The following is an 18,101-nucleotide window of genomic DNA, read 5'->3' on the forward strand; positions in this document are numbered from 1 at the left end:
AGTCTGCCAGTGATTGCCACTCCGAGGAAGTTACGGCCATCAGTTGATCACTTTGGATTCCATTTGACCATGTCCTTTCCTTATTTTGGAATGTGTTTGGTGCATGGTAAGTTGCATGGATTGGAGCAGGAAGAGACAGAGATAAGTGGGCAACATTGTGGTTGATGGTATTCAATATGGAGAATTGTAAAATATGTGAAATCATTTATTTTGGAATGGGAGGAGGAAAATCCACTGATTTCTACAACATTTCAACAGGCCACCATCACTAATAATTTTTTTAAATTCAAGATTATCTTATTTTATCTTATTCAAGATTATTTTTTGTTTCTGGAATGTAAACATCGAGGGCAAGTCCACTATTTGTTGCCCATCCCAATCTGCCTTGGAGAACGTTGTGGTGAACTGTTTTCCTTTGAACTGCTGCAGTCCATGTGATGTAGGTACATCACAGTAAGAAGTCTAACAACACCAGGTTAAAGTCCAACAGGTTTATTTGGTAGCAAACGCTACTAGCTTTCGGAGCGCTGCTCCTTCGTCAGGTGGAGTGGGAGATCTGCTCACAAACAGGGCATACAGAGACACAAACTCCATTTACAGAATAATGATTGGAATGCGAGTCTTTACAGCTAATCAAGTCTTAAAGGTACAGACAATGTGAGTGGAGGGAGCATTAAGCACAGGTTAAAGAGATGTGTATTGTCTCCAGACAGGACAGCAAGTGAGATTTTGCAAGTCCAGGCAAGTCGTGGGGGTTACAGATAGTGTGACATGAACCCAAGATCCCGGTTGAGGCCGTCCTCATGTGTGCGGAACTTGGCTATCAGTTTCTGCTCAACGACTCTGCATTGTCATGTGTCGTGAAGGCCGCCTTGGAGAACGCTGACCCGAAGATCAGAGGCCGAATGCCTGTGACCGCTGAAGTGCTCCCCGACAGGAAGAGAACGGTCTTGCCTGGGTACATCCACAGTGCTGTTAGGGATGGACTTCCAAGATTTTAACCCAGTGAAAGCAAAGGAACGGTGATATGTTTCCAAGTCAGGCTGGTGTATGACTTGGAGGGGAACCTCCAGGTGGTGGTGTTTCCATCCACCTGCTGCCTTTGTCCTTCAAGGTAATAGAAGTCTCAGGTTTGGAAGATGCTTTGAATGGAACCTTGCTGAGTTGCGACAGTGTATCTTGTAGATGCTGCACTCTGCTGCTACTGTGTGTAGTGATGCTTGGAGTGAATGTTTATTGTGGTGATCAGTGTTGACATAGGATTCAAATTCATGACTTGAGATCATGTATCCAGCCCTCTGGATTATTAGTTCAGCCATATAACCACTATGCTACCATTGTCTGCAGTTAAATGATTTTCTTGTAGTAGCCATGATGTTATTGATCTTTGTACACCAGGATGAAAAGGTGGACATTAATTGCTCCTGATCGTACGTCTGGTGACACCTGCATGTATGCGAGTGGCAAGGGAGGAATGGATGGTTTTGAGGCCCCAAAGGTTGAATAGTCTTCCAACATTCGCTCTGTAAGACCTTGCATGTACTACCAGAGGGCAACAGGATGAGTCAAGGTCTTCAGAGAGGAGGGAAAAACGTGAAGAAATTATAAATGTGAACTTCACAACTGAACAGGTCTGAATCTGAGCCAAATCATTGCCTGCCACTTCTATTAGTTATTAATCAGGACACAAGGTCGGACATCTTGTGGCAGCAGAGTGCTTTGCCTCATGGGAGGAGAAAAAGCAACTAGGACGTCTGTCAGTCGGACTTCAATCACGCTTTTATTCTTTCAATCAAAGGCATCTGAAGCAAGGTCATGGGGGAGGGACAGATTTCACTCACCTGGCCCTCAAGCTGCCCAGATACCTTGCTTCAGCAGAAAAAGAAGCTCATCTTACATTTCCTTTCTCTATGCCCTTCACTGCTTGCTAGATGTGTCTGTTCTATCTCTTCAAATCTATTTATAGTTACCGATAAGTATTCAAGTTGACTTGACTGGAATCCAGATTCACAGTCAAGTATTAGGTTTTTTTCTTGTATGTTGTGTTGGAAATTTGTGGCTTTTGATATTCCTTCGCTTATGCATTTAAAAAGAGAACATGAATTGCAGAGAGCAGGAAGAGGGCGATGGGTCACTCAAATTCCTCAGAGAATGGCAGGATCACTGCTGTTGTGCTTAATCCTCCCTCAGGCAATTGCACACAAAACATCTTTCCTAGTCAGGTAATCTGAGATCAGAGAGAAACAGAATCTAATTTAACAAAACCTGGAAAATGTAAGCTTGAAAATTCTTTCAGACAACGTATTCAGACAAGTGAGATTTCCAAGTTAATGTTCAGAGGCAGATCGATATGATATTTTCGCAATCAGGGCTATAAATATGAATCACTGCCGAACTGTATGGCACATAATCTTCCATAAAAATGTCCATCTAACAATGATTGGGTAGGAAATTGGTGATGGTGGGTTTTCAGATGTTTAACTGACAGTACACAGACACTGTGCCCCCCCCCACCCCAACTAAAAGGCCCATTCACCACGAATCGAGCCTCAGGCTTCACTTCAATAATTTTAATGAGCTGCCAAGACTCATTGTACTTCCAGATGCAGCCCGGTCATTGCCTATTAATCAATTTAGGAGTGCTTGCCTCACCAGCAATGGCCCTCAGGTAGATCATGCGGTCAGGGGAGGGAAATAGGAGGTGACAAGGCTGAAAGTGGGGAGGGGAGCGGGGGGGGGGGTTGTAAAGGTGCTTGAGAGTGCTGTGAAACCGGTAAGAACGTTCCTCCTGCAGGCTCTCAGTCCAACTTTTAAAAGCATCCTCCCTTCTTCGTGGTGGTCACTCGATGGGCCACTTGCCTGCCAAGAAAACCTGGCAGGAGCCCGCCCACTAGCATGTAGAAAGAGCCAACGTAGCTCAGGTATCTTAGGCACTAAAGGAAGTGGCCATCGAGATAGTGGAGGCGTTGATTATCACCCAAAATTCTGCAGATTCTGGAACAGTCCTGGCTGATTGGAGGGTGGAAATGTAAACTCTGCTATTTGAAAAAGGAGGGATGGAGAAAACGGGGAATTACAGACCGGTTAGTCTAACATCAGCAATAGGGAAAATGTTGGAGCCTATTATAAAGGATGTGATAATAGAATACTTAGAAAATATCAACGGGATTAGACAATGTCAACTTGGATATATGAAAGGGAAATCATGTTTGACAAAACTCCTGAGGATGTAACCAGTAGAATAGATAAGTGTTGTGATGATACTGTGCCTTTAAGAAATGTACTTTAATCATGTTTCTCCGCAGTTTTTTCAAGCAGCTCCGAGCATCATGATGTCTGAGCCGATGTCCTCTAATTGTCACTGAAGCAATATAATGGGCATCATGTTGATTTTAATCTGGATTATGCCCTGTGGTTTTTAATGATCCCTTGGGATTGCTGAGTGGATCTCGAATGACAGTTTATGTCATGTGGTTAGGGATAGCTATGCTTCACAGAAAAGAATGAGAGGGGATCTAATTGAAACACTTTTTTAATCATTTGTGGGATGTGGATGATGCTGGGCTGACCAGCATTTATTGCTCATCTCTAAGTTTGTTCAAAGGACAGTTGAGAGTCAACCACGTTGCTGTGGCTCTGGAGTCACAAGTAGGCCAGACCGGGTAAGAATGGCAGATTTCCTTCCCTCAAGGACATCAGTGAACCAGATGAGTTTTTTTGACAATCGATAATGCTTTCATGGTCATCAGTAGATTCTAAATTCAAGATATCTTTTTTTTAGTGAATTCAAATCCCACCATTTGCCATGGCTTGCTTACACCAGTTTTCACGTAATAACTTAGAGAAACATGCAAAGTTAGTTGTGCATTATTTATAATTCTGCAAGAGTTTGCCATTGAGAAATTTGCAGTGAAACACACAAATTAGATCAAATATGAAGAATAATTGTTAGGAAAGGTCAAGAAAAATTCATCAAGTAAACATAGCGGCACGGTGGCACAATTGTTAGCACTGCTGCCTCACAGCGCCAGGGACACAGGTTCGATCCCCAGCTTGGGTCACTGTCTGTGCGGAGTCTGCACATTCTCCCCATGTCTGCGTGGGTTTCCTCCGGGTGCTCCGGTTTCCTCCCACAGTCCAAAAGACGTGCTGGTTAGGTGCATTGGCCATGCTAAATTCTCCCTCAGTGTACCCGAACAGGTGCTTAGGGGACTTTCAAAGTAACTTCATTGCAATAAATAATAAATAAACTGAAGCAAAAAGTGTGACATGTAACTCCACATCCTGCGCTGCAGAATAAATTGGACTGAGATTATTCATTGTCAGAATGTCTAAAGGCGAGCTCAAGGGATTAAATTTTACACAAAATCCTAATAAATAAAACTCTCTGTGGAACACACAAGGCTGAAGGGATTATTGATTAGGTGTTTAAAATTATGAGGGGCTTAGACAAAGTGGAAAGGAAGGATCTATTTCTCTTAGCCTAGAGGTCATGGGACATTGATTTAAAATAATTAATGAAAGTTTTAGTAGGGACTTGAGGAGAAATCTTTTCGCCCAGAAGGTGGTGGGGGTCTGAAACTTTGCCTGCAATGATGATGGAGGCAGCAATATATTCTGGAAAGTTGGTAAAGGATGATACTGGTGCCAACTATTACCCAGTCTGACATTTATTTACAGAGTGGAACATTACAAGCATACACCTCCTAATCCAAATGCACCGCTGTTCCAGTAAGTGTTCCTTTTTATACACTCAAGGGAAACCTCAACTGATGTTCTATACATCACATAATTGAACACAATTGATATCTAATTAACATCCAAAGTACATTTTTAAAAAATATCCACTTGAAGTGGTGCCAGTCCAAGAGTGAGAAAGTAGGATAAGGCTGGATATCTTTTCCAGTTGATGCAGACATAACTGTGAAACAAGTGAATATCCACTTGTGTTCACAACTGTTTTATAGCAATACTATAGTTCAGTACGATGTGGAGATGCCGGCGTTGGACTGGGGTGGGCACAGTAAGAAGTCTCACAACACCAGGTTAAAGTCCAATGTGTTTATTTGGTATCATGAGCTTTTGGAGCGCTGCTCCTTTGTCAAGTGAGTGGAGAGTTGGGTTCACAAACACAGCATATATATGTCTGTACCTGCGAGACTTGATTACCTGTTAAGACTCGCATTCCAACCATTATCTTGCAATTGAGTCTCTGTCCATATATGCTGTGTTTGTGAACCTAACTCTCCACTCACCTGATGAGGGAGCAGCGCTCCGAAAGCTCATGATACCAAATAAACCTGTTGGACTTTAACCTGGTGTTGTGAGACTTCGTACATAGTTCAGTACAAACTCTGGTTTCCACTGTACTTTTCTGGATCCTCTCTCTGTCCAGAAACAACCACCTACTGGGGAAAGCCCTGCTCTTAAATACAAGCTCCAATGAGCATCACATGATCTCAACTCACTCTGAAGCTGGTCCTGGATTTTTTTTATTCATTCATGGGACATGGGCGTCGCTGGCTGGCCAGTATTTATTGTCCATCCCTAGTTGCCTGAGAGCAGTTGAGAGTCAACCACATTGCTGTGGCTCTGGAGTCATATGTAGGCCAGACCAGGTAAGGACGGCAGATTTCCTTCCCTAAAGGGACATTAGTGAACCAGACGGGTTTTTCCAATAATCAACAATGGTTTCATGGTTGTCATTGGATTCTTAATTCCAGATTTTTTAAATGCAATTTAAATTCCACTATCTGCTTGTGGTGGGATTCGAACCTGGGTCCCCAGAATATGAGCTGAGTTTCTGGATTAATAGTCTAGTGATAATACCACTAGTCCATTGCCTCGCCTGGTTTGCTCTCAAAGGGACGTGCATTTCTAACATTGCCAATGATGGGCCAAATGTGACGTAAGTTTTCTATGTTCCTGAGATATCAAAGAGCAAGGACATGTTTTCCAAAAGCTTCAGCACAATTATTCACCAATAAATTTAAGTAAGAGATTCCAGTGTTACTTTTCTGATTAAGGAGAACTTGATGATAGCTAATGAAACGCTAACTTCTCTTTATTCAGTGCGGCACAAAACCTGGTCAAGATTCTCCGCTATCATTAGGTTGTAGTAAAGTCGTTTTGTCATTTTCTGGAAACGTTTCAGGGGTGAAGGGTTCACAGTGCAGAAATAATTAACATGGAGCTTGTCCTTGGAGCCCACACAATGTTCTTGCTGCTGATGTTTGTGACTGGCTTTGGACACTGAGGCCTGATCAACATAGAACTTACTCAGAGATATTTTAATAAATATTATGACACAATCGGTGTGCGCTTCAATGCCCTTGGATTTCAGCTCCATGGAATTTTAATCCTGCAAGGTACTGCTGCAAACTAAATAATGCAGTCCCTTCAAAACCTTGAGTGAACTGAATTTTTTCCCACAATGTGCCACTAATTAGCTTTCACATCCAATTAACTGAAATGTAATGGTTTCTTTGTGACCTTACAACCAGATGGGACTGAAGGAGATAAATACACTTGTTGATTCAAGACGGAGAATGGAAAGAAGATATAACCTCATGAGAATCTTACACTGAATGACAAGATTGAAACCTTCAAAATCACACATTTTTATGACTCGCTGTGTTTCTGTACTATCTTTTTGCACTGTACACCCAGTATCTTCTTACACATCACAGATACTGACTGAATAACCCACCACTAGAAGAAGTAGTTGAGGCGAACAGCATGGAGACAGTTAAGGGGAAGTCAGATAAACACATGAGAGGGAAAAGAGCAGAGATGATGCTGATACAGTCAGGAGAAGTAGGACGAGAGGAGGTTCATGTGGAGCATGGACCATGGGCTGAATGCGCTGTATGTCATTTTATAATAATGTCACAGAATGGTGAAGTATTCACTTCTCGGCCTATTGGCTAAGATCAAAAGAACCTAGGAATTAGGAGCGGAAGTAGGCAAATTCAGCCCCTCCAGCCTGCTCTGCCATTCAATCAGATCATGGCTAATCTCTCTCAAATCCACCTCCCCACCTGCTCTCCATATCCCCTTATTCTTTTTTTATTAGAAATATATCTATCTCCTTCTTGAAACCATTCAGTGATTCAGACTCCACCGCGCTATGGGGCAGCGAGTTCCACAAATTCACCACCCTCTGCGAGAAGTAGTTCCTCCTCAACTCAGTTTTAAATCTACCACCTCTCAACCTATACCTGTGACCTTTTGTTTGTGATTGCCCCAGAAGAGGAAACATTTGGTCTACATTTACTTTATCAATCCCTTTTAAAATTTTATATACCTCGATCAGATCCCCTTCATAGAGTCATAGAGTCATAGGGGTTTACAGCATGGAAACAGGCCCTTTGGCCCATCTTGTCCAAGCCGCCCTTTTTTTTAAAAAACCCCTAAGCTAATCCCAATTGCCCGCATTTGGACCATATCCCTCAATACCCATCTTACCCATGTAACGGTCTAAACGCTTTTTGAAGGACAAAATTGTACCCGCCTCTACTATTACCTCTGGCAGCTTGTTCCAGACACTCACCACCCTCTGCGTGAAAAAATTGCCTCTCTGGACACTTTTGTATCTCTCCCCTCTCACCTTAAACCTATGCCCTCTAGTTTTAGACTCCCCTACCTTTGGGAAAAGATATTGACTATCGAGCTGATCTATGCCCCTCATTATTTTGTAGACCTCTATGAGATCACCCCTCAGCCTCCTACACTCCAGAGAAAAATATCCCAGTCTATCCAGCCTCTCCTTATAACTCAAACCATCAAGTCTCGGTAGCATCCGAGTAAATCTTTTTTGCACTCTTTCTAGTTTAATAATATCCTTTCTATAATAGGATGACAAGAACTGTACACAGTACTCCAAGTGTGGCCTTACCAATGTTTTGTACAACTCCTGTACTCATCCTTTTAAACTCCAGCGAGTACAAGCCCAAACTGTTTAATCTCTCCTCATACGCCAAACCTTTCATCCCCGGAATCAATCTGGTGAATCGCCTCTGAACTGCCTCCAATGCCACCACGTCCTTCCTCAAATAGGAGACCAAAACTGGACACAATACTCCAGATGTGGTCTCACCGACACCCTGTACAATTGCAACAACACTTCTCTACTTTTATACTCCAGTCCCTTTGCAATAAATGCCAACATCCCATTTGCATTTTTTATTACTTGCTGCGCCTGCGTACCGAATCTCTGTGATTCATAAACACAGACACCCAGATCCCTCTGCCCGGACGCATTTTGAATCTGCTTTCCATTTAGATAATAATTTGCCTTTCAATTTTTTCTGCCAAATTGAACAACCTCACACTTATCCACATTAAACTCCTTCTGCCTCATTTTGGCCCATTCTCCTCGCCTATCTATATCCATCTGTAAAATTGTTATATCCTCCTCACTGCCTATTTTCTCACCTATTTTAGTATCAAGCATCAGATCAAGCCCAAGATGGGGTGCGATGCCTTACCTTGTCTTCTTGGATCTTATTTGTCTTTTTTCTGGGGAACCATGAATTAGATTCAATAGGAATTTGGTTTTTGGAGTGAGCGGGGAGATGGTTTCGAGTTTGCCCTGTCCACTCTGAGCATTGGCTTTGTAACTTGAAGAATGGAACAAAATTATTATTTCTTTTTTAAATTTCCTTTCATTCATGTAGGGAACATCACAAGATTGAAAGGGCTATCGTGCCTCCCAGCAAAGGGTTTATGATTAAATTAAATGAGTCCAGGAACAAGAAACTGCCTGTTGGAGGTTGGGGGATGATGCAACTTTCCATTAAAATCTCTAAAACAGGGAAAGACCTTCCCATCAGGAATAGCACATAAGCTCGAGAGTCTCTGCACACTAGTTCCTATTTAACAGACCTATTTTTGCATTTAAGATCAATCATAATCTATTTTGAAAATAGGCTCTAGTGATCTCCAGTACTTTAGCTGGCTTAGGTTTTTGAACATCAATTAATGGATTACTGAGATAAAATGCAAATGAAACAATTATAGAAATTTAGACAGGAATTAATGCAGATTTAAGAAAGTGGCCAGTGTAACCCGGAGCTCTTTAACTGCCTCAAATATCTACAATATCCGTTTTCTAATGATTTCCTTGTCTATTTCAGGTCAGATTCATGAATTCAAGACTTGATTAAACAGCATACAAGAGGGGGTGGAGAGCTGTGAACATTCAAACACAATTAAAACTGGGAAATTCAGGTCAAATCTGGAATAGTTCATAATAAATCACTTTCACAGACAGCGACGAATGTCATTTTTTAAAATCACTTTACTTACTTGCAATGGATAGAATTACCGTCCGGATAATGATCTGAAATGGACACATTAGAAAAATAAGATGCTAATTAGTTGCAGTTGGATTGACTGGGATTTGGAAATGGCTGATTCCTGGAGGTAAATTCTGGCCCAGATTTCTTCTCATTGAACAGCAACTTAGTTGCCTTCCTGCCACTTAGATTGTTTTATTCGAGGTCTATGGGCTGGGATTTTGGCTTGGCTTCTTATTAGGCCTGAAATGAATGCTGCACCCCAGACGGAAGTATTCAAAGGCAGGACGCTGAGCCGAGCAGGTTCCCTTTCAGCTGAAGGGAAGATATAAATTATCACATCACCAGCCACCTTGGTATTCACTATATCAGCCATATTGAACAGCCTGGGCAAAATATTGTAACAGGCCACTGACAAACTTTGCATTCAGAACCTGATCCTGTCCTGGTCCCTCCACACCAACGCTATAGTTAAGAAAGCCCACCAATGCCTCTACTTCCTCAGGAGGCTAAGGAAATTTGACATCTCCGCTACGACTCTCACCAAATTCTACAGATGCACCATAGAAAGCATTCTTTCTGTTTATATCACAGCTTGGTATGGCCCCTGCTCTGTCCAAGACCGCAAGAAACTACAAAGGGTCATGAACAAAGCCCAGTCCATCACACAAACCAGTCTCCCATCCATTGACTCTGTCTACACTTCCCACTGCCTCAGAAAAGCAACCAGCATTTGCAAGGACCCCATACACACCAGACATAGAACAAAGAACAAAGAACAGTACAGCACAGGAACAGGCCCTTTGGCCACTAAGTCTGTGCCGACATAGATGCCTCTCTAATCTATTATTTTCTTGCCTCTACGTGGCCCATATCCCTCTAATCCTTGCCTTTTTATTTATCTACCCAGATGCCTCTTGAACGTTGTTATAGAATCTACTTCCACCACCTCCTCCAGCAGCGCGTTCCAGGCATTCACCACCCTCTGTGTGAAAAACCTGCCCCTTACATCTCTTTTAAACTGTTGCCCTCTCACTTTCAACCTATGCCCCCGAGTAAATGACCCTTCGACTCTGAGAAAAAGACTTTTTCTATCCACTCTTTCCAAGCCTGTTATAATCTTGTAAACCTTTATCAGGTCCCCCCTCATCCTTTGACGCTCCAATGAAAACAATCCAAGTTTGTTCAACCTTTCTTCATGGTCCATATCCTCCAAACCAGGCAACATCCTGGTAAATCTCTTCTGCACCCTTTCCAATGCATCAACATCCTTCCGGTAGTGTGGCGAGGATACTTCCTTTCATCTTCTTCCACCGGGTAAAAAATACAAAAGTCTGAGATCACATACCAACCAACCCAAGAACAGCTTCTTCCCTGCTACCATCAGACTTTTGAATGGACTTACCTCGCACTAAGTTGATCTTTCTCTACACCCTAGCTATGACTTTTACACTGCATTCTGCACTCCCTCCTTTCCTTCTCTATGAACGGTATGTTTTGTCTGTATAGCGCGCAAGAAACAATACTTTTCACTGTATGTTAATACATGTGACAATAATAAATCAAATCAAAGAAATGTAAATGGGCAGGCAGCTAATACTAATTTACATGGGAGGGCTTGGGTGGGGAGGAGGGTGTTGTGTTTACCTATCCATTTGAAATGGAATTCTTTAATCAAAACGGAACAACCATTGTAGCACTGATTCGATTTGATTTGATTTACTATTGTCACATGTATTAGCATACAGTGAAAAGTATTGTTTCTTGCATGCTATACAGACAAAGCATACCGTTCATAGAGAAGGAAACGAGAGAGTGCAGAATGTAGTGTTACAGTCATAGCTCGGGTGTAGAGAAAGATCAACTTAATGCAAGGTAGGTCCATTCAAAAGTCTGACGGCAGCAAGGGAAGAAGCTGTTCTTGAGTCGGTTGGTACATGGCCTCAGACCTTTGTATCTTTTTCCCGATGGAAGAAGGTGGAAGAGAGAATGTCCGGGGTGCATGGGGTCCTTAATTATGCTGGCTGCTTTGCTGAGGCAGTGGGAAGTGTAGACAGAGTCAATGGATGGGAGGCTGGTTTGCGTGATAGATTGGGCTACGGTCATAACCTTTTGTAGTTCCTTGCAGCCTTGGGCAGAGCAGGAGCCATACCAAGCTGTGATACAACCAGAATGAATACTTTCTATGGTGCAGCTGTAAAAGTTGGTGAGAGTCGTAGCTGACATGCCAAATTTCCTTAGTCTTCTGAGAAAGTAGAGGCTTTGGAGAGCTTTCTTAACTATAGTGTCGGCATGGGGAGACCAGGACAGGTTGTTGGTGATCTGGACAGCTAAAACCTTGAAACTCTCGACCCTTTCTATTTCATCCCCGTTGATGTAGACAGGGGCATGTTCTCCTTTACGCTTCCTGAAGTCGATGTCAATCTCCTTCGTTTTGTTGATATTGAGGGACAGATTATTGTCACCGCACCAGTTCACCAGATGTAGCATCACCAAGTGATACAATGCGAGATACCCAAATGTAAAGGTTCGAGATCTCAGGGATGAGGCTTTTATGCCATAGAAATGGTTGGAAAGTGAATCACCTGATCTACTTACACCACCTGCTAACCAATTCATTGTTTTTCTATGTTTGAAAACCTAAAAGCGATAGGAAATGGACCAAAAATATTAATGTTAGGGCTGGTGGATAAAGGTATTTAAATAGGTGAAACGCTAGCAGAGATAGTGTAGAAGGTCTCACACTGTCTGACTTGGTTGTTAACTCATCTTACCTCAGGCAGCAGTGTGGAATTCAAGTTAGATTAAGTGTTTCCAAGTTACCAAGGGAAAAAAAATGGCCAAACTTCTCACTTGTAATTACTTTCCAGTGGCCTCTGGTGGAAACTTTTCAGGTTGGATTGTGGTCAGGGCAAGGAACTTTGCATTAGTGTCGGTGTTACCGTGTCCCCAAATTGAAAATGTCCCCATCACTGCTGATGTCATTCAGTAGACTGACTCAACATACATAAACTGGGGTTCAATGCACAGCACATTGTGGATTCAAATCCCATTCCAGAGACTCAAACACAAAAACCAAGGTGAACATGCCAGTGCAGTATTGAGAGATTGCTGCACTGTCAAAGGTGCCATCTTCCAGAAAAGATAGTAAGCTGGGAGGGGGGGGGGATCCCATGGCACTATTTTGAAGAATAGCAGATGAGTTATTCCTGGTGCCCAGGCCAATATTTATCTCTCAATCACATCACAAAAACAGGTTATCGAACTATTATCACATTGCTGTTTGTGGGGTCTTGCTGTGTGCAAATTGGCTGCTGTGTTTGCTACATTACAATAATGACTATACTACTAATAAAAGTACTTCATTGATGGCAAAGCACTTTGGAACATCCCACGGTTGTGAAGAGTGTTATATAAATGCAAGTCATTCTTTTTCTTTTATCAAGAGTTTTTAAATAAATTTTACTTCGTTAAGAGTAGTATATATTTAGGTTCATGATGCACCACCCTGAATTGTGTACATACAGAGGGATGAACACAAGCTTTGGTTCAGCAATGACCAAGAATTATCCAAGCATTAAGAGCTCACCCGTATTCACAGAGTGGCTTCACATGTAAAAATGGCACATGGGCGAAATGCCAAGAGTTGAACATTATCATGGAATCTTATTCCTGTATAAGTTAACACTTTTAAAGGAGAGTGAAAAAGACACTAATTACAAATCAATGAGGAACTAATGGAAACTAAGGGAAGGAATAAATTATTCACTCAAACCACAGCTTGCACTGTGATGTCAAACGGACATTCTACAGTTAGTCATGCTCCATTAAAACTCCCACTTACCAACCAGATACTCTGCAGCAGTTATCACCTTCACCATTCTTACACTGACTCGTAGGATCCCCATGTAAACAGATCATTTCTTGGAAATTACCAGAAGTTAAAGCAAAACAAAAAAAATCATAAAAATGAGACGTAGAAAGTCGGAATATTGTCATCCAACTGACTCACTTTTGCCTGTCAGCTGACTCAGTTCACTTGGTTTAGATTTCCTGAAAATAATTTTCTTCTCTATGTGAGAAACATCTCCAAGACTGTAATTTCCTTTACGTTTACTGACATCATTCCGCATATTGCTTCACTTCTGCTCTTGTTCCAGTCAACACAGTGATCCGTGTGAACACCTGTTAATCATTCATGAATGTGGACATTGCTGACAAGGTCAAGATTTATTGCCCATTCCAAGTCCTCCTTGAGAAGGCAGTGGTGATGGCAGCAATCTTGGACCACTGCAGTCCACGTGGTATCGGCAAACCCATAGGCTGGAATTGCCCAGCCCACCACCAAACCCACCCCCATCTCCCCCCTCATGGTGGGTTTCCCTGAAGCAGATGCGGCGAGCCATTGGCTGCCGGTAGGATCGGAAGATCGGGGAGAGATTGGAAAATCTCGACCACGGTGCTGCTGGAGAGGGAGTTTCAAGATTTTGATCACTGACAGTAAAAGTTTGGCGATATATTTCCCAGTCAGGGTGGTGTACTGGAGGGAACTTGCAGGTGATGATGTCCCTATGTGTCAGTCATCCTTGTTTTTCTAGGTGGTGGAATTCACAGATTCTAACGCTGTTAGAGTTTTATAAGTTTCTACGAGATCCCCTCTCACTCTTCTAAACTCCAGTGAATATAAGCCTCACTCAAAGGGTTGTTAATCTGTGGAATTCCCTGCCCAGTGAAGCAGCTGGAGCTACCTCATTGAATGTTTTAAGGCAAGGATAGATAGATTTTTGAACAGTAAAGGAATTAAAGGTTATGGTGACAATAAAACTGTACACAGTACTTCAGGTGTGGCCTCACCAACACTCTATACAATAGTAGCATAATGCCCCTATCCCTGTACTCAAATCCTCTCGCTATGAAGGCCAACATGTCATTTGCCTTCTTTACTGCCTGCTGTACCTGCACGCTTACTTTCACCGACTGATGCACGAGGGCACCAAGCTCTTGTTCAGTATCCATTTCTCTCAATTTACACCCATTCAATTAATAATCTGTCTTCCTATTATTGCTACCAAAGTGGATAACCTGACGTTTATCCACAGTATACCGCATCTGCCACACACTCAGCCTGTCCAAATCACACTGAGGCATCTCTGCATCCTCCTCACAGCTCACCCTCCCACCCAACTTTGTATTCAGTTCCCCCTTCTAAGACATTGATATATAATTTTAACAGTTGGGGTTCTAGCACAGGTCCCTGCGGAACTCCACTAGTCACTGACTCCAATTCGAAAAAGACCCATTTATGCCAACTCTTTGCTTCCTATTTGCGAACCAGCTTTCTCTCCATCTCAAGACATTACCTGCAATCCCATGGGCTTTAACTTTACATAGTAGTCTGTTATGTGAGACCTTGTCGAAAGCCTTCGGAAAGTCTCAATAAACCCACATCCACTGGTTCTCCTAGGTCAACTCTACGAGTTACACCCTGAAAAATTTCCATTGGATTTGTCAAGCATGATTTTACTTCGTAAATCCCTGCTGACTTTGTCTGATAAGGCCGCTGCCTTCCAAATGTCGAGTTATGAAATCCTTGAGAATAGACTCTAGCAACTTCCCCAGTGCTGACGTTAGACTCAGTAGTCTATAGTTCTCTGTTTTCTCTCTACTTCCCTTTTTGAATAGAACATGGACTAAAGGGATGAATTCCAGAGATGATGTGTGAGTAACTGCCCTTGGCAATAAGGCAGCATTTACCCAGGTGCGGCATGAAGGAACCCAAACAATCTTGAAGTAAATGGGAATCAGGGAGAAAACAAACTCTCCATTGGTTTGAATCATACCTAACACAATAAAAAAGGTTGTTGGAGGGTAATAATCTCAGCTACGGGACATTGCTACAGAAGTTTCTTGGGATAATGGACTAGGCCCAACCATCTTCAGCAATGACCTTCCCTCCAACATAAGGTAAATGGGAATGTGCACTGTATATTGCATGTTCTTCAATCCCCTTCAGCGCTCCTCAGATACTGAAGCAGTCCATGCCAGCTTGGAACGAAACCTGGTCAACATTCAGACTTGGGCTGATAAGTAGCAAGTAACATTCAGACCTCAAAAGTGCCAGACCACTTCAATAAAGGAGCATCTACCCATCTCTCCTTGACATTCAAAAGTATTGCCATCAACAATTTCCTCACCATCAGCATCCAGATATGGGAGTTATCACTAACCAGAAAAATAGCTGAACCAGCTACATAAACAAGAAAAGTTCAGAGATTAGGCATTCTGCAGTGCATGATTCACCTCCTGATTCTCCTAAGCCTTTCTACATACACGAGTCAGGAGTGTAATGGAATACACCCTTCTTGCCTGGATGAGTGCTGCTCCAACAATACTCAAGGAGCTTGACACCATCCAGGACAAAGCAGCCCCCACATGTGGGACATATAAATGTTGGCGTAAATGGGTATTTTTCTGATTGGCAGTCAGTGACTAGTGGGGTTCTGCAGGGACCTGTGCCATGACCCCAACTGTTCACATTATATATTAATGATTTGGAAGAGGGAACTGAAGGTATTGTCTCCAAATTTGCAAATGATACAAAGTTAGGTGGGAGGATCAGCTGTGAGGAGGATGCAGAGATGCTTCAGCATGAGTTGGACAAGCTGAGTGTGTGGGCATGTGCATGACAGATGCAGTATAATGTGGATAAATGTCAGGTTATCCACTTCGGAGCAACAATAGGAAGTTAGATTATTACTTGAATGGGTATAAATTGAGAGAAATGAATACTCAACGAGACCTTGGGGTCCTCACACATCAGTCGCTGAAAGTAAGCGCGCAGGTACAGCAGGCAGTAAAGAAGGTAAATGGTATGTTGGCCTTCATAACGAGAGCATTTGAAACAGAGATGCTTTACTGCAATTACATAGGGCAGTGGTGAGGCCATGCCTGGAGTATTGTGTGCAGTTTTGGTGTCCTTATCTGAGGAAGGATGTCCTTGCTATAGAGGGAGTGCAGCAAATGTTTACCAGGCTTATTCCTGGGATGGCAGGTCTGTCATATGAGGAGAGACTAAATCGATTAGGATTATATTCACTGGAGTTTAGAAGAGTGAGAGGGGATCTCATCGAAACTTATAAAATTCTAACAGCGTTAGACAGAATAGATTCAGAAAGAATGTTCCCAATGGTGGGGGAGTCCAGAACCAAGGGTCACAGTTTGAGAATGAGGGGTAAACATTTTCGAACTGAGGCGAGAGAAATTTCTTCACCCAGAGGGTGGTGAATGTGTGGAATTCACTAACACAGAATGTAGTTGAGGCCAAAATGTTGTGTGGTTTCAAGAAGAAATTAGATATAGCTCTTGGGGCTCAAGGGATCAAGGGATATGGGGAGGAAGGGGGGATCAGGATATTGAATTCGATGATCAGCCATGACCAAAATGAATGGCGGAGCAGGCTCAAAGGGCCGAATGGCCTACTGCTGCTTCTAATATTTGTAATGAGGTTTGGAGCTGAGTGGTCCTGGCTTAACCCAAACTGCGTATCAGTAAGCAGGTTATTACCGAGTAAGTGACAATCCTTCCCATCACTTCACTGATGATTGAGTCAATTAATAGGGCCGTATTTGCTCCAATTGGATTTCTCCAGCTTTGTGTGGACAGGACGTACCAGAGCAATTTTCTATTTTTATCAGGTATTTCACGTCTCACCCCAATATTTATCCCTCAACTAACATCGCAATGTCTGGTCATTACCACATTTCTGTTTGTGGTAGCCTGCTGTGTGAAGATTGATTGGCATTTTCCTACATTCCAACAATGGCTTCACTTCACAAAGTACTTCATTGGTCACGAAGTACTCTGAGACATCAGTGGTCGGGAAAAGCACTATATAAACGCAATTCTTTATGTTTATGTAAGAGATTACTCATTTTACAGAATCTACCCATCTCCTAATTGGAGCAAAGTCACTGCCCCAGAAAATGTCCTGACCTTTATTAGAACATAGAACATAGAAAAAATACAGCACAAACAGGCCCTTCGGCCCACAAGTTGCACCGGTCATGTCCCTACCTACCTCGGCTTATATATAGGCTTACCTATAACCCTCAATCCTATTAAGTCCCATGTACTCATCCAGAAGTCTCTTAAAAGACCCTGTCGAGTTTGCCTCCACCACCACTGACGGCAGCCGATTCCACTCACCCACCACCCTCTGAGTGAAAAACTTACCCCTGACATCTCCTCTGTACCTACTCCCCAGCACCTTAAACCTGTATCCTCTCGTAGCAGCCATTTTAGCCCTAGGAAAATGCCTCCGAGAATCCACCCGATCTATGCCTCTCAACATCTTATATACCTCTATCAGGTCACCTCTCATCCTTCGTCTCTCCAAGAAGAAAAGACCGAACTCCCTCAACCTATCCTCATAAGGCAATGCCAACCAATCCAGGCAACATCCTTGTAAATCTTCTCTGCACCCTTTCAATCATTTCCACATCCCTCCTGTAATGAGGCGACCAGAACTGAGCACAGTACTTCAAGTGGGGTCTGACAAGGGTCTTATAAAGCTGCATCATTATCCCTGGACTCCTAAACTCAATCCCTCGATTGATGAAGGCCAGCACACCATACGCCTTCTTAACCACCTCCTCTACCTGCGAGGCCGATTTAAGAGTCCTATGGACCCAGCCCCCAAGGTCCTTCTGATCCTCTACACTGCTAAGAGTCTTACCCTTGATATTATACCCCTTCATCCCATTTGACCTGCCAAAATGGACCACTATGCATTTATCCGGGTTG

General features: G+C 42.8%; 1 protein-coding gene across 1 annotated transcript in view; it reads right to left on the minus strand.

The window, feature by feature from the left end:
- The window catches only part of LOC144508987 (uncharacterized), a 174,417-nt gene extending 161,088 nt beyond the window's left edge, over window positions 1-13,329 (minus strand). Inside the window, exons 1-2 of the mRNA XM_078237207.1 lie at window positions 13,144-13,329; window positions 9,310-9,343 (exon numbers count right to left, since the gene is read on the minus strand). Of these exons, the coding sequence (XP_078093333.1) occupies window positions 9,310-9,343; window positions 13,144-13,207 (98 nt within the window). The 5' untranslated portion in view covers window positions 13,208-13,329. The remainder of the gene's footprint in view (window positions 1-9,309; window positions 9,344-13,143) is intronic.
- Between the last annotated feature and the right edge of the window lie 4,772 nt (window positions 13,330-18,101).

The sequence above is a fragment of the Mustelus asterias genome, chromosome 21, assembly GCF_964213995.1.
Source record: "Mustelus asterias chromosome 21, sMusAst1.hap1.1, whole genome shotgun sequence".
Taxonomy (NCBI): Eukaryota; Metazoa; Chordata; class Chondrichthyes; order Carcharhiniformes; family Triakidae; genus Mustelus; species Mustelus asterias.